General features: G+C 35.3%; 1 protein-coding gene and 3 non-coding genes across 4 annotated transcripts in view; all 4 read right to left on the bottom strand.

Annotated features, from left to right (window-relative positions):
• LOC117685989 (uncharacterized) overlaps nucleotides 1-7,431 on the bottom strand; it is a 38,054-nt gene extending 30,623 nt beyond the window's left edge. Inside the window, exons 1-2 of the mRNA XM_066087434.1 lie at nucleotides 7,096-7,431; nucleotides 2,656-2,710 (exon numbers count right to left, since the gene is read on the bottom strand). Of these exons, the coding sequence (XP_065943506.1) occupies nucleotides 2,656-2,710; nucleotides 7,096-7,407 (367 nt within the window). The 5' untranslated portion in view covers nucleotides 7,408-7,431. The remainder of the gene's footprint in view (nucleotides 1-2,655; nucleotides 2,711-7,095) is intronic.
• Trnat-ggu (transfer RNA threonine (anticodon GGU)) lies at nucleotides 3,017-3,089 on the bottom strand. The gene has a single exon. It is a non-coding gene; the product is annotated as a tRNA-Thr (tRNA).
• Nucleotides 3,276-3,348, bottom strand: Trnat-ggu (transfer RNA threonine (anticodon GGU)). The gene has a single exon. It is a non-coding gene; the product is annotated as a tRNA-Thr (tRNA).
• On the bottom strand, nucleotides 3,535-3,607 carry Trnat-ggu (transfer RNA threonine (anticodon GGU)). The gene has a single exon. It is a non-coding gene; the product is annotated as a tRNA-Thr (tRNA).
• Nucleotides 7,432-22,008: the final 14,577 nt, after the last annotated feature.

Below are 22,008 nucleotides of genomic sequence, written 5' to 3'. Positions count from 1 at the left end.
TTTTTACATTGTGCTTTCAATGAATACCATTTTTACATAGAATAAGAAAATCCTACGCAAGAAATAAAACTTAACATTTGGTAAGGGTTCACCGTTAACTTCATATTCCCCATTTTTTTGTTCTGCTCCCCCCCCCCCCCCCCCCCCACCACTTTATAAAGCGATCAGAATATACGAGATGCAAATGTGACCATTTCTTCCTCAACTACTTACTAGTTATTGCATTTTTTAAAAAAATATAATATAATAGTTATTGTATTTCATTTTTAAAAAATCCTATAGATGTAAAGAAGAAAATTGTACATCAATTCACTCATTTCCTCAAATTAAAAACATTTAAAAATTTAATTTGTCTTTTCTATTATAATTAAATGACTGTTGTTTACCTCGAGTAAACTCGTGTGACTTCATTCACACTTGATTGATGAATACATTGGAATGAAAAATGTTTTCACGTGACATAAAAAGAACTACAGTATTGACAGGCACATCACTCTAATTTACTGAGGCCCATCTATTATTTTCGTCTTATTTCATAAAAAACAAATGGTTACAAACCAGGATAATTTTTCGCAGTAATATTTTCTTAAGAATAACGATAATTCCTTTATCCCCGCAACAAAAATGTGTCAGAACTATGGAAACTGTTTTAATGGTGTCGTTTTTATTTACTCGTGTCTGAAAAACTATCAAAAATATTGTAGATTTTACATTATTCATTGTATAAAGATGGGCCCCAAAGAGAAGTTATATACACAGCATATCAACCTTTATTTTTTTTGTACAAGTATTTACTATACTATAATTCATATAAAATGTCTTATGATCAACCAAAATATCAGCGTCAATCGTAGAATATTAAGCAAGATACAGAGCTCACAATTCTGAGTCATTTTGATTACATGAGTTGTTTACATTCAGTTTAAGATTTTTAACTTGGTATTTCCTATTCAGCATTTAAAATGGGAAAAAAAGAATGGCCTCAGAACTGGAGAAAATGCTAAGCATCTCAACAAAACATATTGCATTAGTCTTCCATTACACAAAAGAGCATATCGATTTATCGATAGAATGAATTGTAGTTTAGTACTTTTTAATACTTCAGATTTTGCTTAAATTTGCGCAGGTAAACAGTTAGCTGTCTGATTTACCGAAGTTTAATTTGATACGTAAAAATCACAAAATACAGGCGAGAGTTCCCAGGTTACATATCATAAATAATGAAAACGGAACGAAAATCAAAAAAGCTAACACCACCGTCATATGTGAAAACTGTCAACGCATTAAAATATTTAGCCTCAATTTACTTTACAAAATCGACACTAATGTATTTTGCATGTTTCAAAGATTCCTTTCGTACGCGAACTGTTGCTCAACAATATCAAACAAATACATCATTTTCAGATCGACCATTTTCGCTTTATTGTCAAGGCTGCTTTGAACAAAGAACCTCGTTTTAGAAGTATTGAATACGAGTCTTGGTAAAATTGATAAGCAAAACCGGGCCGGGGCAAAAAAAGCCGGGGTAGATCGGCAATCGTCAATTTCAAAATACGCTTTGTTTTGCAGTAATATATACAGCGAAAACCAATATACTGGTTCTTAAAATTTCCTGAAAATTTAAATGAGATTGGCAGCTTAATAACTGCCAATCATTTGTTTTGCCCCGGGCCAACTGCCATTTTTTGTTTTGCCCCGGCCCGGTTTTGCCTACCCATTTTAGCAAGACTTATGAATACCGAACCTGAAGCTATAAACTGATTGCAACACGCCCTTTCTTTATTTTTTTCACATAACTCAGATTTGAAACAGAACTAGACCATAATTTTTGCAATTTATATTTTCCTTTCCATAAGGAGTATTTATGCTAAATTACATTAAATTTGACTCAGTAGTTCTTGAGAAGAAGTTTTTAAAAAATATACCCCCCTTTTTCTACAGTTTCCAGTTTTGAATAAAGCTCGGTCTTTTATTTCTGCAATTTATATTTGTCTTTCCCTAAGGATGCTTTGTTTTAAATTTGGTTGAAATTGGCCAAACGGTTTTAAATGAAATTCAAAATGTAAAAAGTTTACAGACGAACGATGGACAAAATGTGATCAGAATAGTTTCGAGTTTTGAATAAAGATCGGTCTTTTATTTCTGCAATTGATATTTGTCTTTCCCTAAGGATGCTTTGTTTTGAATTTGGTTGAAATTGGTCAAACGGTTTTAGAATGAACTTCAAAATGTAAAAAGTTAACAAACGAACGATGGACAAAATGTGATCAGAATAACTCAGTTGAGTTTCGGCTCAGGTGAGCTAAAAAAGTATGACTGGTAAATCTTATAAATTAAGACGTTTTGCTTATAAACTAAAAAATGCTAGAACCAGATTAACACCTATGGCATTTCTATAATATGCTTCTATAATACTGGTATATCAAAATGAAAGAGAGGTGAAATGTAAATTATATATACACCTGACACTAATATAAACCGCTAAACCTTGTCTTACCAGAAACAACAACCCCGATAGTTTATTATTGAGCTAAGATATATCTTAACCATATGAAATAAAGACACATAGTTTTTTTTATGGTCTTGTTACTTAACTATAGTAAGATAAACACATCACTTTTATTATGGTATTGTTACTTTGTGGCATCCACTTACTGATTTTGCATATTCCTTGAGCTCTTAAGAATAATCCATCCGGGCAGTCTTTGCTCTGTAAAAATAGAAACAATGTCAACACAATAAACATAGATATATAAACGAATGAAATACTAATTAATTAATCAAAATTTAATGACAGGTTAACGTTTAATCACTGTTTTTTGAAGTAATTGTTATCAAATATATCACTGAGATATATTACAGTTATTTGTCATATACATGTAAATTGAGTTTAGATATTAAAACTGATTCATGTCAGGTAAACAAACTTTGCAGACAGCAATTGTTTTGGTTACATATTGTTTGGATGTCTTTAAAAAAAAAAAGTATTATAAATGTCACAGGTGGTGAAAAGTCAAGTCTCAACCAGGACTCGAACCCAGGGCCTCTGGCGTACCGTGCCAGCGCTCTGACCACTGAGCTATTGAGACCCGATATATTGACTGACAGTCACACACCTGTGAACCCGGTGACATACTCCCCCTCTTGGTAGAAATTCGTCCTCGAATTTACGATTAGAACTCTACGAGTGAAGGAAATGTTGTGAAACATGTTCCTAGGGAGTGACCGTGGGTTTTGTACGTTGGGCGCCAAATGTCACAGGTGGTGAAAAGTCAAGTCTCAACCGGGACTCGAACCCAGGGCCTCTGGCGTACCGTGCCAGCGCTCTAACCACTGAGCTATTGAGACCCGATATATTGACTGACAGTCACACACCTGTGAACCCGGTGACATACTCCCCCTCTTGGTAGAAATTCGTCCTCGAATTTACGATTAGAACTCTACGAGTGAAGGAAATGTTGTGAAACATGTTCCTAGGGAGTGACCGTGAGTTTTGTACGTTGGGCGCCAAATGTCACAGGTGGTGAAAAGTCAAGTCTCAACCGGGATTCGAACCCAGGGCCTCTGGCGTACCGTGCCAGCGCTCTAACCACTGAGCTATTGAGACCCGATATATTGACTGACAGTCACACACCTGTGAACCCGGTGACATAAAACTTGATTTTAGAGAGTAAAAGGAGAAAGATAACAGTGTATAATGTAGTTGGCCTATGTATTGTACTACAATTGAACTACATCCGCGACACACCCTGCTGTGGCTAAAAGTTTAGACACCTTTTTATGTCAGGATGCTGTTATCATGTGTATTTTGTTCTGAAAACATATAACGTTCCTACTACAGCAACTGACACAAAAAGTAGGATTTAATAATCAAGTATAATGATTGAGAAAGTCGTTAAAACAGTATAAATGAATGAAACTACAACTTAATACTCTGTTAAATGCTTTCTTATTGTACAAAACATTTATCAAACACCCCAAATTTAATTCTATGAACGATTTAAAGAAAATATTTTCAGTCTAGCACCACAATAGATGTCATTTCAGCTGTAATCATTTAATTTTTTGAGGGGGCTTCAACTCCATAGGATCCCACTGCTTAAGCGAATGACTGAATTGTATCGCGCAAATGATGAATAAATTTCATAGCTTAGCATTAATTACATTAAATCAAACAATGCGGTTGTAAATGTGTAAGATCTGTCTTGATTAAAAAATATCACGAATAATTAATGTTAATGTCATTTTTGCGTATGACAACATCACAAATTGAATTTGTACGCCATGATTAAAAAACCTTGATCCAGTCGTCGACCCTTTACAGAACTTCCGTTGAGCTCTGATACATGTAACACATCGGATACTTTAACCTCATGGTATATTAAGAAATCATACAAAATGGCATAGCTTCTTATCGTTTTATGAACTGGTTCGACAGTCTTGAATGTTTATAATTGGTTTAGGCTCTTTGTGTGGTTGTGTGAAAGTACAAAAAAGGAAATGAGACGTTAATGATCCCGTTTTAGCTTGTATCATTGAGTTTAGTTCAAACACCTAGATAATATATTGTCCTTATTTCATATATATATATATATATATATATATATATATATATATATATATATATATATATATATAGAGAGAGAATATACTATTATATATAAAATTATTTACGAATAGCGGTAGTCATAAATGCCTCCACCAGAAAGACCCGCGAAAGTGAAATTGTCCCTGGTCGATTTTAACTTGAAACAAACAATGAAAATTCAGGAGCGGTTCATGAGCTTGTAATATAGAGCCACCCCCTTTTTTTTAAATACCAGAATTACAAGCAAAGCTCAAGTATGTTAAGCCCAGTATGGACTACATTCACTTAGCGATCGCTCTACGAACAATAATGATATACTGAATTTTAGTTTAAATATAAATTTGAGTTTAACAAACTAATAACATTTGATTGCTTTATTTTAAAAAAATAATAACATTTATCGCCAATAGGATCAAACAGGATTTATGACAATTCAATATACCCTTTAGTACTTTAAAATGTTTAAAAAGTAACATTTCAAATCAGGTTACATTCTTATTTTCATTATTATGGACACAAGGTCACACCGAAAATTCTGATTCTTTAATTTTCCACTCCCCATTCTCTATTCCCTTTCAAAAATGTTTAACACGGAAAAATAAAATACTATAAAAAATTTCAGCACATTTCAGGACATTTTTTCTTTCACTACCAAATAGATATAAAGATAAAAAAATAAAACATATTTAGATGTGCATTGTCGCTGAAAATTCTAATTTCATTTTTTTCTATCCGACGTTTGCTTTTTTAAAAGTTTTTGAGAGAGAGGTCTGCAATAAAATGACGATTTTTATTAAGTCAGAATTTCTTTCCTCAGATTTAATTCCTCTTATGACTGAAATTATTTTATTTCTTAATTATATTTTAAAACAAGAGAAAAGCTGTCAATGTGACAGCAAACCGGGTTTTCTTTTACGTGAACTGTATCCATAATCCTATCAACACGTATCCAGTGAAATGGAGTACCCTATATGCAACATTTTGCCAAAAAATGACTAAGTTCAAAAGCTAGTATTTTTTCATAAATTATCGGAAATCAAAATCCTAGCAATATGCACACCTCTGATATATGTACAATTGATCTGCAAAAGAACAACTTCCTATCTTGAGAACTGTAGGAGGAGTTATCCGTACAATGAGGGTACCCTATATGCAATATTTTGCCAAAAAATGACTAAGTTCAAAAGCTAGTATTTTTTTCATAAACTATCAGAAATCAAAATCCTAGCAATATGCACACGTCTAATATATGAACAATTAATCTGCAAAAGAACAACTTCCTATCTTTAGAACTGTAGGAGGAGTTATCCGTACAATGAGGGTACCCTATATGCAACATTTTGCCAAAAAAAGGACTAAGTTCAAAAGCTAGTATTTTTTTCATAAATTATCGGAAATCAAAATCCTAGCAATATGTACACCTCTGATATATGTACAATTGATCTGCAAAAGAACAACTTCCTATCTTGAGAACTGTAGGAGGAGTTATCCGTACAATGAGGGTACCCTATATGCAATATTTTGCCAAAAAATGACTAAGTTCAAAAGCTAGTATTTTTTGCATAAATTATCAGAAATCAAAATCCTAGCAATATGCACACGTCTAATATATGAACAATTAATCTGCAAAAGAACAACTTCCTATCTTTAGAACTGTAGGAGGAGTTATCCGTACAATGAGGGTACCCTATATGCAATATTTTGCCAAAAAATGACTAAGTTCAAAAGCTGTTATTTTTTTCATAAATTATCAAAAATCAAAATCCTAGCAATATGCACACCTCTGATATATATATACAATTGATCTGCAAAAGAACAACTTCCTATCTTGAGAACTGTAGGAGAAGTTATCCGTAGAATGAGGGTACCCTATATGCAATATTTTTCCAAAACATGACTAAGTTCAAAAGCTGGTATTTTTTTCATAAATTATCAGAAATAAAAACCCTAGCAATATGCACACCTCTGATATATGTACAATTGATCTGCAAAAGAACAACTTTTTATCTTAAAAACTGTAGGAGGAGTTATCCGTACAATGAGGGTACCCTATATGCAAAATTTTGCCAAAAAATGACTAAGTTCAAAACCTGGTATATTTTCGATAAATTATCGGAAATCAAAATCCTTGCAATATGCACACCTCTGATATATGTACAATTGATCTGCAAAAGAACAACTTCCTATCTTGAAAACTGTAGGAGGATTTATCCGTACAATGAGGGTACCCTTTTGGCAGCCGCCCGCCCGCCCGCCCGCCATTTTTACCATTTTAATAATCGGATTTTTCCGTTGGAAAACCCGGTTAATAAAAACGTTCAAAATATTTCTGAAGATTTTTATGTTGAATGCTTTTTTTTTAATTTAATGGCTTAGACAATAAGTTTTCAGCAGATTTTTAACATATAGATACAAACTACGCCAAATTCAAATAATGTGAGTAAGGTGTACTTAATCTCAAAAATTATCTATCTATGTTCTAAAACCCTTAATATAATTGTACTTACAGCTGTGTTTTCATAAGCCTCACACTGTGTAATGGTGTTTGAAAGGTTAGCATGTCCATAACGGAATCGGCAGGTGTATAAACCATCAAGAAAGCAAAAGTCCACAGCGTTACAAAGTAAATTCATGCCACAACGCAATGCACACTCTATAAGAGACTTTATTTCCAGGGTGTGTACAGCAAAAACACCTTCATCCATGCTCTCGGACACATAGCCTTGCTTGATAAAGTCCGAAGTTAAAGGTAACAGTTGTCCATAACTATACATCAAGATAAAACAAAGTAAATATGAACTCGCTGCAAAGACGTTCATTGTGCAACCTCTTATTTCGTCATAGTTTTGAACGATATTTGACATGAACATAGAATTTATACAAAAGTTTGATCAATCATTATTCCAGATCAACCAATCCGTACACATTTATCATTTTCATAATAACATGATGATAAACAACTCATGATATGGAAGGGATGGTACACCGACTTAATATTGATTTGTTGTTTTAAAAATCAATTTTATTCTCTAGATTTTAAAAGCAAGAAAAACATAGCAGTTACAATCATAAGTCTTTGATGCATGTTATAAGATATTTTATTAAGTTATTGATGAATTATTTCCGGAGATAATATAATCAGTATCCTAAATCTAAATTGAAATTTCTATATACAAGTTAATCAAAAATAGACGCATAATAAACATATTACATGGTACATGCAAATGTATTGTAGTGAAGTTATTGAAGAGTAAAGGTTTTTCATTTTTCTAGACTTTTTTTTCTTTAATCAGGGTCGCAGATTCTTTAAATTATCTTTTTGAAAACTCTGATTATGAAAAAAGCATCACTGATATATTGATTGTTTCAACACATCGTTATTTTGTAATGATGAATAATTGATACACGTATACTTTAAAATTTTAGCGACTATGAGAATATTTTTATTCTAATTTTGCAGTATCTCTCCCAAATTTATCACACAAAAAACAATTGAATAAATCTAATAATGTAAAATATAATATAACAGGGACTAAGAAACGATTTGAGCTCAAAATTTTCAATTTTGGTTTTCCAATTTTAATGTTTAGAATTGTTCATATGGGTATTTTTAATGCCTTGTCAAAATTTCAAAGTCATTCATTGAGTTTTAAGCAAGATATATGGATCTGGAAATCTGTGTTATGTAAACAAAACTCGATCTAGTCTTGCTATTGTTTACATATTTGTTTTATTGGTATAAGTTTCAATCAAATGTTGCTTTCTTTTGTTGATAATAATATTTATAAACACATTGAATCAGTTAACCTTGTTTGCCATGAGTCATTTTGTAAAAAAAAAAATGGTAATTCCACATCTTTCATTATTTGTAAACAAATATAAGACTCGAGCTTTGTTTATATAACAATGAATTTTTACTTCATTATCTCTCTTCTAACTTGACTACGAACATTTACAGTTTGGTCATCCATTCAAAGTGTGTATGTAAACCATTTTATAACATTTTATACATTAAAATCGAAACTAAAATGTTGATCTAAAATCGTGTTTATGTCCTTTAAAACCTGTGCAGACCTTTACCTTTTTAATCTTTCGTTAAAAGAAGCTTTCCAAGTTGTAAGTTAAAAAAATGCATCAAATAATGGTCCATATTCAAACTTGCATGGTTGATTAAACTTATTAAATAACTCATAACTATCTTCAAATAAAAGAGTGATTTTTATTATCAGGATGCTACGGCAAGTGTAAGATTTAAGACTCAATTCGTGTAGTACTTTTTTTGTAACATCCAGATAATTCTTTCATTGCAGTTATCTGCATCTTAATTGAGTTATTTTATTGATCATGATTAACAGTAAATGTAACATCATGAAATAAATATTTTATCTTAAAAACGTGTTGTTGACATTGAAATTTTGAAAATAATTTCTTTGCGAATTATCATTTATTTCGATTGCTCTTAAATGAATTTTATATTTATTTAAAAATGAATATTTGAAAGACAAACAATTTCAGATAATTCTGAACAAAAGTTGAATGGGTCATTTTTACGCTTTTGGTCTTTATTTTTTTGTTTTTACTGTCCGTCGTCGAGTTATAAGCGAGATACCCAGCTCACATATCTGTGTTATGTTAACAAAGCTCGGCCCATGTTTTTGTTAACTTTGCAGTTTGAATTGGAGGACCAAACACCATCATTATGTTAAATAACATATAATCCGGGTTTGCAGAGTGTGACCCGTAAGGTTCTGTGTTTATATTTTGGTCTGTCATTCTCCGCCTGTTTTCCGGTTTAATAAATGCTGCGTTAATACCTGTGTGTTTGTTGCTGTGTTGGATATACATTAACTGGCAACGGTCATTTACGAACCCAAGCTATTGTTCATGCATGTTCAACTCTCCTAGAAGCGGACAGCAACAGCGTTTCACCCCGGACACTCAGGTATTGTCGTATTTTGTACAACACCGTGAACAACATGGCGAATAGGGCGCCAAACAGTGGTGCTTGACAAAAGTAGAAACTGTTAACTACTTCGAAAACTGGAGACAAAATTTATTATACACTCTCTCCCTGGACACTAATTTCTTACCATATCTAGAGAACGGTGCATCTTGGGGGAAGAAAACCCGCGCTAACCCCCAAAGAAAATTCGTGGACGACGATGAAAATGTCCCCGAGGCCAATCGCAAGATCCGCGCACAGAAAGTCAGGACACTCGAACCCATGCTCGGTCAGATAGCAAATTATACACCTGTTATTTCGAGGAGCACCATAATAAATAATTCTACGACACTTAGGAACATATGGCAGATTATTCGCCTACACTATGGATTTCAGTCCACTGGTGCCCATTTGCTGGGACTTTACAAACATCCAACTACAGCCAAACGAAAGACCTGAGGACTTATTTCAGAGACTCAGTGGCGTTCACTGAAGATAACCTCTTGAAAACTTAACTGGGTATCACACACACTGGCCAAGAAATCCAAGAGGATGAAGAACTGACCCCTACACTGGAGAACTTTATTGTACTCACTTGGCTTACCCTCATCCATCCCGATCTTCCAAGATTAGTGAAACAAAGGTATGGGGCCGAATTAAGATCACGTCCACTAGCTACATTGAAGCCTAATTTCCTAAGCCCTTGATTCGCTACTAGAAAAACTACGAACCACAGAGGATACCAGAGGTATGCGCACTCAGTTTTCGTCAGTGACAAAAAACTCATCACTGCAAGTCCAGAAATCATCCCCTTTGTGTAAAGCTTCTGGTCGTCCTTACAATCACTACCTTAGTAATTGTTCATACCTACCCCAAAGTGACAAAATATACTTTGCCAAGGCAAGACAGATAATGGGTACAGACAATAACCAGTGCAGTGATGAAGAGGAAATTTCATTCCCCCAGGATGCCTCTGTTTCCAGGGTACAAATCCGCCAATCGCCATGTTACATATTCGCCCTAGCACTATAACACATGGATCACAACAGAGGCTGCCATCTTGGAACTACTTTATTATTATGTATTAATGCGCAAGACATAAACAACATATAGAACCGAGCATGTAAACATTCCGGATATAACACTCCACACATTGATGCATTTCTGGCACATCATTCTGTTCGTATTACCATTGACAGTGGCGCAACTGGTGACATGATTCGATCGGATGTTGCCGACAACCTACAAGCAGTAGTCACCCCTTTTTCACAATATGCCCACCAGGCCGATGGATTATCACCAATCGACAATCCTCGGCTGATTCCGCTACGCTCCATACAAACCTCGGATGTGATTGTTGTAGGAATATGCATCGAATCGATGCATTTCTCCGCCGGAAACTGCCTTTTTACTCAGTTGATTTACGAGTAAAGATGGCTGCATCCAGTATACAATGTGATTTTGATGAAGCTCTGGAGTTTGCAAAAGAATGTGTAAATATCAACTTCGAACTGAAGGAAAAACAGATACAGACATTAAAATCATTATACGAGGGCATGATACAATGGCAGTTTTACCCACTGGGTTTGGTTAAAGTATTATATTTCAGCTCCTTCCCTTCCTGTTTCAGAGGAAAGTCGGTCAACAGCAACCCATGATTAGTTTGATAGTCACGCCTTTAAATTCTATCATGCAGGATCAAGTTCGATCGCTATCAAAACTTGGTATCAATGCCTGTTATCTTAATATTGAAGGAACAGGTCTTAAAACCTTCGATGCAGTCAAAAGGTAGGTGTTGATTTGTACCAGAGACTGGTTGTACAATGAACCAAAGTTATCAAGTTTACATTAGCCTAATAAATTTCTATATCGATAGTTATTATTATACCTGAGACGATCTACAGAAAAACCTTCGTGCATAAAACATATTTATTCATAGTTTTATAAATTTATAAGAAATATATGCAGGTCCAGAACAATCACAAGATTTAGCTGCATAGCTTGATTTACCTACATAGCTTTATTTACCTACCTAAAGTAGGTTTTTTAGCTACTCAATCATACTTTTGTTTTAATTGGGCATAAGTACTAAAAGTCGCACTCGGGTGAAGCTATATTTTTCAATAATTTGACTTATAGCAGTTGTCAAGTTTATACTTAACAATTAATAATGTTATAATTTCTTCAAAACTTCAAATGTTTAAATAACCTTTATTTGCAATTTGTCTATTGCATGTATGATTGATTTCGTGTAATTAATTCTGGATGGGCAATTTTTTCTATTTTTGGGTCGGGTAAAACTTAGCGTATTATGTAACTTCCGCCCAGCATCTCTGTGCACATGGTTTGACGAGAACAATAAACGAATCATAACACTTAGTGACTTGGTCAGGAGAACAAGTTCTTACTGTAGCTGGTCATCAAATCGAGTCAAGTCGCAGATACTGATTTTGATTATTTACTGACATTGATTAGTGAATATATAAAATTAATGTATGGTTGTTATGTAATTACTTATAAACGTTGTATAGTTTACAGTTCTTAATATGTTGAAGAACCAACATTGAAGAAAAATCTTCATCAGTATCAAAGATTTGATTCGATTCGATGACAAAGCCAGCTACAATAATCAATATATATTAGGGAGGGTATCGAACCCTCGTACATAGTCATCGAACTGAACTACTTACAAAGATCTCTCTCTCTCTCTCTCTCTCTCTCTCTCTCTCTCTCTTAATTAGATCACATAATCACCAATAAAGCTGATATGGTGTATTCGAGCACATTTCCTGTTACCCCCCAGGAAAAGGAGTGGGTTCGATTCCCGCTATCAACAGAAAATAGGTGATACCTGTACAAGCTAATGGTTAACTTTTATCAAACAAAGCACTTGTTCTTATAGCTATCTGTGTCATTTTCTCTAAGTAGCACTTTGAATGTTTTAGAAGCAATTAATTCTATCGTTTTGTATACAGCTCTGACTATGCGGGGCCACTAGGCTATCTGCCCGCTTTGCACCAGCTTGTTCCATTATGCCTAGGGAGGGAATCGAACCCTCGTACATAGTCATTGAACTGTACTACTTACAAACAAAGATCTCTCTCACTCTTTTTCTCTGAATTAGATTTCGTAATCATCAATAAAGCTGATATGATGTATTTGAGCACATTTTATGTTATCAACCAGGAAAAGGAGTGGGTTTAATTCCTACTATCAACAGAAAAAAGAATACATGTGCAATCTAATGGTTAACTTTTATCAAGCACAACACTTCTTCTATTTGTGTCATTTTCTCTAAGAAGCACTATAAATGTTTTTGAATCAATTTATTCTATCATAATTATAATTACAGCTCTGACTATGCGGGGCCACTAGGCTCTCTGCCTGCTTTGCACCAGCTTTCTGTTCCATAATGCCTAGGGAGGGAATCAAACCCTCGTGCATAGTCATTGAACTGTACTACTTAAAAACAAAAAATAAACGGTTTAAAGGTTATTAAGCTGATAATCCTTCAGCATATGGAGAAAACCATCTCAGTAGTGTACCTGAAGGGGTGGATACTGAACTTATAGCTTAATGCATTAAATTTCATCCTGTTTCTACTTTCAGGTAACTGTACTCAAGATATAAATCAAGATAAAAGAGAGGAATTTAAAGATAAAAATACCAAAGCAAAGTGATTAAGAATATAGATTTTTAAATGATAAATTCATAACAATGGCTTTCCTACAGGGGGTGTAAGTTCAAAATAATACGATTATCCTCTAAACTAATGGTCATCACTTTTTTGTATCAATGTAACTTGGATAAATTAGGATATAAATACTGATCTATTAAGACTAAGGGGGTTTACTTAGTGGTTAACAATACTGATTTTTCAATGATAAAATGAAAATTATGGGTTTTCTGCTGGGGGTTTAATTTCGAAATAAAGGGATTTTTCCTGAAGGTAAAGGTGTTTATTACTTTGTATTGATGTGATATAGGATAAATCAGGGAACAAATATTGATCCCAAAAGATTTAGGGAGTTTCTTAAGTGATTAACTATACCGATTTTCAACAATAAATTGAAAATTATGGATTGTCTCAGGGGGTATAATTTCTAAATGAAAGAATTTTTCCTGAAACTAATGCTGATTATTTCTTCGTATTTATGTAGTAAATGAGAAATGAGGGTGTAAGTCTTAATCCCAAAAGTTTTTGGGGGGTCTACTAAGCGTTTAACTATATCCATTTTTGAACGTTAAACTGAAGAATATGGGTTCTGTCCTGGGGATGTAATTTCTTAATTAAATGATTTTTGATTTAACTAATGTTGTTTAATTCTTAGTATTATTGTAATTAAGGATAAATGAGGGTTTAGGTAACTATTCTGAAACATTTATGGGGTCTCTTAAGCGTTTCAGTATACCCATTTGTTAATGCTAAAATAGAAAACAATTTTATAATAAAATGATTTTGCCTTCAACTATTGCTGTTTATTTTTTTGTATTCATGTAATGAAGAATAAATACGGGTGTAGGTATTCATAACAAAAGATTTAGGGAGTTTCCTAAATGATTTACTACACTGATTTTTTAACGATAAAATGAAAATTATGGGTTTTCTCTAAAAGTGTTATTTCTCAATAAAAGAATTTTTCCTGAAACAAAAGCTGATTATTTCTTTGTATTAATGCACTGAAGGAGAATTAAAGGGTGTAAGTCATAATCTCAAAAGTTTTAAGAGGTCTACTAAGCGTTAAACTATATCCATTTTTTAACGTTAAAATGAAGAATATGGGTTTCTTCATGGGGATGTAATTTCTTAATAAAAAGATTTTTCATTTGACTAATTCTGTTTATTTCTTTGTATTCATGTAATTAAGGTTATATAAGGGAGTAAGTATTCATACCAAAAGATTTAGGGAGTCTCTTAAACGTTTAATTATATCAGTTTGTTAACTTAAAACGAAGAATATGGGCTCCTTCATGGGGGTGTAATTTCTAAAAAAAAAAAAAAAGATTTTGCCTTAAATTAATGCAGTTTATTTGTTTGATTCGATGACCAAGCCAGCTACAATAATCAATATCTATTCAACAGGTCCAGTACTATCTCTTGATTTATCTATATAACTTAAATAACCTAACTACTATAGCTTTTATATATGTGGTTTTATCTAGCAATTATCAATAGCTTAAAAAGCTTTATATCTAATTCAAGTTATCAGCTAAATCAAGATATTATTCTCAATATTCTGGACCTGTTCAATTCATAATTCAATTCATATTTAAAATATTACCTAAGAAATCCTCCACTGTGTTTTGGTAGTTCCCATTTTTTGCCTTTTGTTTTGTAAATGAGTGTAGCCTTCTGGCAGAAGACGCACATAACAAACAGGAACTTAATGGAATAAGTTTTAGCGGAGTCTCCATAAGAATAACAAAAAAAATGTGACTTCGGTAAAAGTAAAAGTGAAACCGAAACTAGGTTAAAAGTAGTTCCTTTCCCAACATTCAAAGCGTGCTATGGATGCCATAGCATGACGTCCGAGGTTAATGTCGAGTGCGCGAGACATCCGAGTAGTTCCGAGTGGGATTATCACCGCTCCATGTATCTGGTGATACTCGACTTACCTTTAATCATGATGGGCAAGAGTTAATATTTAAAAGACTAGTTGTTGGCAATCTGGACACACCCATTTTGGCTGGAATTCCAATGACATTACAATTAAACCCGCCCGACAGGAAGTCAGAATTAGTGACAAGTGTGTATTCCGGTATGGCACGAAAACTCGGTAAGGACGTCACTCCATTCGGCTCACACAAGTACTTCGAGCTCCAGTGGCACACACCACAACTCTGTGGCCGGGAGAATATATTGAGGTCAACCTTCCCGACAATATGACTAGTCCGGTTGAGTACAACACATTTTCGCTGGAGCCCACATCATGCCAGAGTTCTACAACAAATTGGCCCCCTCCTTCATCTATAGAGAGTGTAGCAGGAAAAGTACGGATTGCAAATTTGTCAGATGATCCTTGTACCATTAAAAGAAACCAGCACTTGTGTCTAGTGAGATCCACTTTCTCCCCGGATGTTTCTCCACATGAAAGCACTACGCCTGACCCAAAGCTCAACACAAAAGACAGCAAAAAATCAACCACACATTCTGCTGCAGTCAATCTTGAACCTCATAGTACCCTTTCTCCCGAAATGAAAGCACAGTTCAAACAGACTCTCGACACATACGATGAGGTGTTTAATCCGGATTTTAAAGGTTACAATTGTGCCAGTGGTCCACTCAAGGCTGCTGTTAATATGGCGCCAGTCCAACCTCCTCAAAGAAAGGGACGCTTACCTCAATACAATAAACAACTTCTTTCAACACCTCAGGACAAATTTGACGAGTTGGAGGCATGTGGTGTCTTCACTAAGCCAGACGTTGTGAAAGTCAATGTCGAGTAAGTAAACCCATTAGTCCTTGTCAAATGTTGGGGGATACAGCAAGCCCCAGCCATCGCTTATGCCTGACGTAGATTCGACTCACCGACAAATTGCTCAGTGGAGATATATTGCAATTACAAACATTACACAGGCATTCTATCAAATCCCTCTGGCAAAAGAGTCCATGAAGTACTGCGGTGTGGTAACCCCCTTTCGTGGCTTCAGAGTTTACGCTCGTTCAGCAATGGGTATGCCTGGCTCAGGGACCATTTTAGAGGAGCTGACCTGTAGAGTTCTGGGTGACTTAGTCCAGGAAGGTGTAGTTGCTAAGTTAGCGGATGATCTGTACTGTGGTGGATCTACCCCTATAGACCTCCTTAATAATTCCACAAGGACTCTTCAAGCTCTACAGAGAAATGGCCTTAACTTATCTGCATCAAAAACCATGATCACTCCAAAGGAAACCACAATCTTGGGGTGGATATGGCGTGAAGGCACCCTTCGTGCAAGCTCTCACCGAATTGCTGCGTTAGTCAACTGTCAAGCCCCATCTACTGTCACTGGCATGAGGTCATTTATTGGTCAAAGTCCTTGGAGTGTCTTAAAAGGATGCTCACAGGTCATTTCTCCTTAAGATACCGCCACTTCTGGCAAGGAATCTAATGACAAAATTCAGTGGACTGACGATCTCCATAACCACTTTGAAAAGGCCATGAAAAATATCTCATCCAATCAGACAATTACTCTACCGCAAGCTTCAGACCAGGCGACCATTTCACTAACAATTCTTAGATTGTAAACGTACGAGTACACTTACGATTTCCGGACGTGCACGTATCCGAGCGTTTCACTAAACCTATCGTAAACGTAGCACTTACGATTTGCGAGACACGTCCAACTTTGCAGAACTCTTCTGTCAAATTTTTCATCGTATGATTTTTTTTCTCTGTAAATGTAAATATCTGACAATAACTTTTTTTCCATTGATATACAGCTCAGTTAAAATTTAGATAAAATTTAATAAACATTTTTATAATTGCTTAGTGACAACATAGTGAATGAAGATATCAATTAAATCATGGGCACTGTGTATTAATTTTAATATTGTAATGTTTTGAATGTATGCATTATACACACACTCTCTCTCTCTCTCTCTCTCTCTCTCTCTCTCTCTCTCTTTACTGCATACCTAATCATCGAGCGAACATTGTCATTGTGTAATTTAATAAAAAAAAAAAAGGGTCAAAAAATTAAAAGTATATAGATTTTTTGGTGAGTAATGTCTATGTACAATGTATCGTAGTAGTTGACACTAACACATTTCTGTGACTGCATGTTGTATTTTTCCTCCATGTGTACATTTAATGGAAGATATAACGGCAGATAACTCTAAATATACATAGTTTAAGTCGGACTCGGTCTTCAGTAAATTTGTTCACCTGTGTGCAAGCTGACAGTGCATGGCTCCTGTGGGTGTCCAGCTCAGCGTCCTCTCTGACAAGATCTATGAGGCGGAAAAGAAATTCCCTTGGTAGACGATACCGCTCGATCACCTCCGTGTCATTCAGAAAGTCTAAGGGGTTTGTCCTATCTCGAAAAACACGTTCTCTTCCTATTAATTTTCTCTGCTCGTCGTCTGCTAATAAAAACACGGCGGCCAATTTTATTTGTTTACGTGCACGTAAATCAATTTACGAGTGTCTCTGACTGCTCGTAGACTTAAGAGCAACTTCCATCGTAACTCGCAACCAGCAACTTTTAGTGAAACGCACTTACGTGCTACGTTCACGTTAACGTACGGTCGCCAGTTGTGGATAGTCACCGACGGTGTTCTGCGTAGTGGAAGACTTGGGGCTTCACTCTACATAAAACGCAATGACAAAATTTACCTCTCTGGATTTTTCAGTGCTAAGCTCCGAGCTAATCAGCATACATGGCTGCCCTGTGAGGTCGAATCACTTTCAATATCAGCAGCTGTAAAGCATTTTAGTCCACACATTGTACAGTCGTCACTAAACGCCTGTGTTCTCAACGATAGTAAGCCATGTGTGCAGGCCTTCGAGAAAATGTGCCATGGCGAATTTTCTTCAAGCCCACGTGTATCAACATTCCTGTCAACTGTGACCAGGTTTTAAGTATCTTTTGCGCCATGTGTCTGGTGCGGCTATATTACCAACAGATTTCAGCAGTCGAAATGCTCCCGCTTGTGATGATCCCTCATGCTAAATATGTTCCTTTGTTAACACTACCGCCAAGTCAGTTGTTCAACGAGTAACCACTGAGGATATAGAGGAGGGGAGAGCCAAAATGCCATTTACCACAAGAACCTCGTGGCTTGCCATCCAACAAAACTGTCCTTCAGACATAATATTCTATTCCACCCAACACAGGAGTGCATTATCTTTCCTCGCAGCGTTCTCGGCGGCCTCCTTACTTCTATACACATTTCATTTAACAATCCATCTCCTAATCAACTAATAAAAGTGGTAAATCGGTTCTTCTTATGGGCAAAGCTATTAACAATACCTCCGACAAGTGTCATCAGTGCACTGCATTGAAAAGAACACCTACATTTCAACCAGAACACTCTTTAAGTCAACCACCTGACAAAGTTGGCTATCTGTTTGCAGTTGATGCCCTTAAGCGAGAACGCCAACTCGTACTGGTTCTGCGTGAGTACATAACTTCCTATACACGGACGTTACTCATTGAAAATGAGCGCCGTGAAACACTTCGGGAAGGGCTTCTCATTTTGTGTTCAGAGCTACTACCGGTAGATGGCCCATTTGCTGTAAATCGGACATACCCTGCACCTGGATTTATGCATAAGTCAACGAAAAACTCTTAGCCAAGCATCGCATATCCATTGAAGTGGGACGTATAAAGATCATCATGAAAACCCCGTAGCAGAGCGAGCAATACAGGAACTAGAAACGGAAATCTTGCGTTATGATCCAATGTGTCGCACAGTTACTCCATTGTCTTTGTGTTTAATTACCGCTCGACTGAATACACGAATTAGAAGTAGAGGGCTCTTTGCCAAGAAGATGTAGACCCATCGTGACCAGTTCTCGCATGATCAGATCCCTGTGGACGTTGAGCTCATTAAGCTCGATAATCACCCGCACAGTCAGGCCTTTAAACAACCCGGAAAGAGCAGTGCCCCTGGATGTTGGAGCAAAATTGGTGACTTGGTGAACGTATATTGTGACCGTAATAAATCAAAAACCAGAGACAGGTACATGTATATCGTAATATCTTGCGATGACGACTGGCGACACATTAGTAAGTTTAGTGGCTCCCAGCTCCGACGAACAGCTTATCGTGTTAAAGACAGTGATTGCTACTTAGTATCATCGCAGGAAATACGTCAAGACAGTGTTTCGATCAACCTACCCTCTATCGATGAGTGTGATGAGTCGCCTCGTGAATCGATGGACTTGGAAAACAACTGAACCAATCCAACATACCACTCACTACCACCAATACCTACTATTCTCTCCATTTCATCCCTCATCACCTGCAGATAAACTCACAGAACCACTTAGCTGCAGGTCTGTAGCTCCCGGTCTGAAAAAAATTCGGATGGACGACCTGGGAGCTACAGTGCCTACCATAGTATAAAACTGCAATTTACGGCGCAAAACAATTGCAGTCTGTCACTCTCCGCCTGTTTTCCGGTTTAATAAATGCTGCGTTAATACCTGTGTGTTTGTTGCTGAGTTGGATATACATTAACTGGCGCATGACACACGCCTTTTTTACTTAACACATAATTATGAACTCTGTATCTTGCTTTTTACTTTACGGCTGACTCTCAAACTTTGGTTGATCTTTAGAAATACATTTCTAAAGTATTGTAAACAATAAAAACAGAAAAAACTAGTAGGCTAATTGTTCGAGAACAATTAGAGGTCTTTCCACCTAATATTTTAATGAATTGCTAGATTGCTCTATAAGATTTACAAAACATTACTATACCTATGATATATGTTGTACTATAAAATGGGAAAACCACAAGGCCATTAATTGATAAATGGTTTTAAAAGAGATTTTTTATTTTTATTATTATCAAGCCATTTTTTTTTTAAATTCCATGTTGTATATAACGGTAAAGATTTATCTAATTACTTTTCTGAATTTTTTTCCACTTACTATGAACAAAACTGAGCCAAGTGAATATTCTTTACACAATCGTATAAACAGTAAAGCTAACAATAGAAGAGAGTGTTCTACAGGCTAGCTGTCTTTGTACAAAATGAATAACAAGTTCCACCTGAATAACCACAGGACTTGATGTGATACCTGGCTGACCCAATTGAATACCTTATTGCGCAATCCAGCAAGCTATTGAAACCTTTACTATGATTCTGTATTTCAAATGATATGAAAATTCATTAATTAAAAGACTTCTAAATGACGTTGACCTTTGACCTTTATGTCATTTTGTTTGGCCAAGGTAGACGCTTCTATTCCAAGTGGTCCGAAATCTGTACGACAAATAATAAAAAAGTTGGAAATGATTTTATAGAAAATTAAAAACTTTCAGGGGGAATAACTACTAGAAGAGGGCCTCAGATCCTTTCGGTATGAATAGATTGAAGAACCCTCTAAGTATACTGAATACATTGGTAAAAATTCCAAGTCTTCATCTCTTATGGTTTCAGAGGAGTAGCGATAACAAGCATTTCGTACAATAGGGGCTATAACTCTGTAATTATTCAAAGGTGTGAGCCAAGGGGCTATATTTTAAAATGTCTTAAGATGTCCTACTACATCCATAAAAATGTTTTTCTCTACCACCCTAAACAAAAGAGATATAAAAACTCGTTAATTAACAGCTTCTCAAATGACCTTGACCTTTGACCTTTATGTCATTTTGTTTGGCCAAGGTAGACTCTTCCATCCCAAGTGGTCCGAAGTCTCTATGATAAATAATAAAAAAGTTAGAAGTGATTTTATGGAAATTTAAATACTTTCAGGGGCAATAACTACTACAAGGGGGCCTCAAATCCTTTTGGTATGAATAGATTGAAGAACCATCTAAGTGTAATGAAGACATTGGTAAAAGTTCCAAATCCGTATCTCTTATGGTTTCAGAGGAGTAGCGATAACAAGCATTTTCTTCTCAAAGGGCAATAACTCTGTAAGTTCTGGGAGTTCTTTGACACAGGGTCAATTGGTACCATAACTTTTAATGAGCAATTACATAAAGTTTAAATTGTTTGGATAACTCTTATAATAAAAAAGTCACCCCGAGCTAAATAGAAAAAAAGAAGAAGAAGAAGAAGAAGAAAAAAAACCATAAAGAAAACAAGAGGTCTTTCACCTGAAAGGTGGAAAGACCTAATTCCTGACCATGCCCCTTTAAAGCAAAACTCTAATAATGTTGATATACATGGAACGTTGCATAATGAAGTCATTGCTTTATGAAAAAAAATATATTCTGCAAAATGTGAGATGTATTTTGATTTTTGTATAGGTAATGGTTTATAGTCAATAAAGAAACGTGATAGCTTCATTTACCATTCAGGGACATTATGACTTTCAACCCTTTCCATGCTTCATTGGTTATTTAATTTTATTGATATACAGGGAATGGTGGTTTATGAAATAAACATTTTATACAGAAAACAAACGGTCTTACTAAACATTCAGAGAAATCTTTTACTACAATTTTTTTAAACCGGTCACTAATGTTGAAATGAAGGCAGTATGAAAAGGTGGGTTTATATTAAGGTGGCTCATAACACATAATATTTTCTCAAATCAGCAGAAAAGTGCTTAATTATGATAAATATCATAATAAGAAGATATTTCAGTCAAATAGGCAAAAAATGAGAAATACTTGATGAAACATTGCATTTTTGATAATTTAATTCGGTAAACATGAGCAAAAGCTCCAGGTGGATTCGAAATCATGATTTGCGGTTTAGAAGCCCAATACTTTAACCACTGAGCTACGACCCAATCTAACAGTATAAATAGTTTTACTAAACATTTAAATCGCCATCGTATGGATTAGTGTCTTAAAAAGTACAAGTCTGGGTGT

Source organism: Magallana gigas, chromosome 1 (assembly GCF_963853765.1).
Source record: "Magallana gigas chromosome 1, xbMagGiga1.1, whole genome shotgun sequence".
In the NCBI taxonomy this organism is placed as follows: domain Eukaryota; kingdom Metazoa; phylum Mollusca; class Bivalvia; order Ostreida; family Ostreidae; genus Magallana; species Magallana gigas.
Note: the sequence above shows the minus strand (reverse complement) of the source record. Positions and strands in the feature narration are given on the sequence as shown.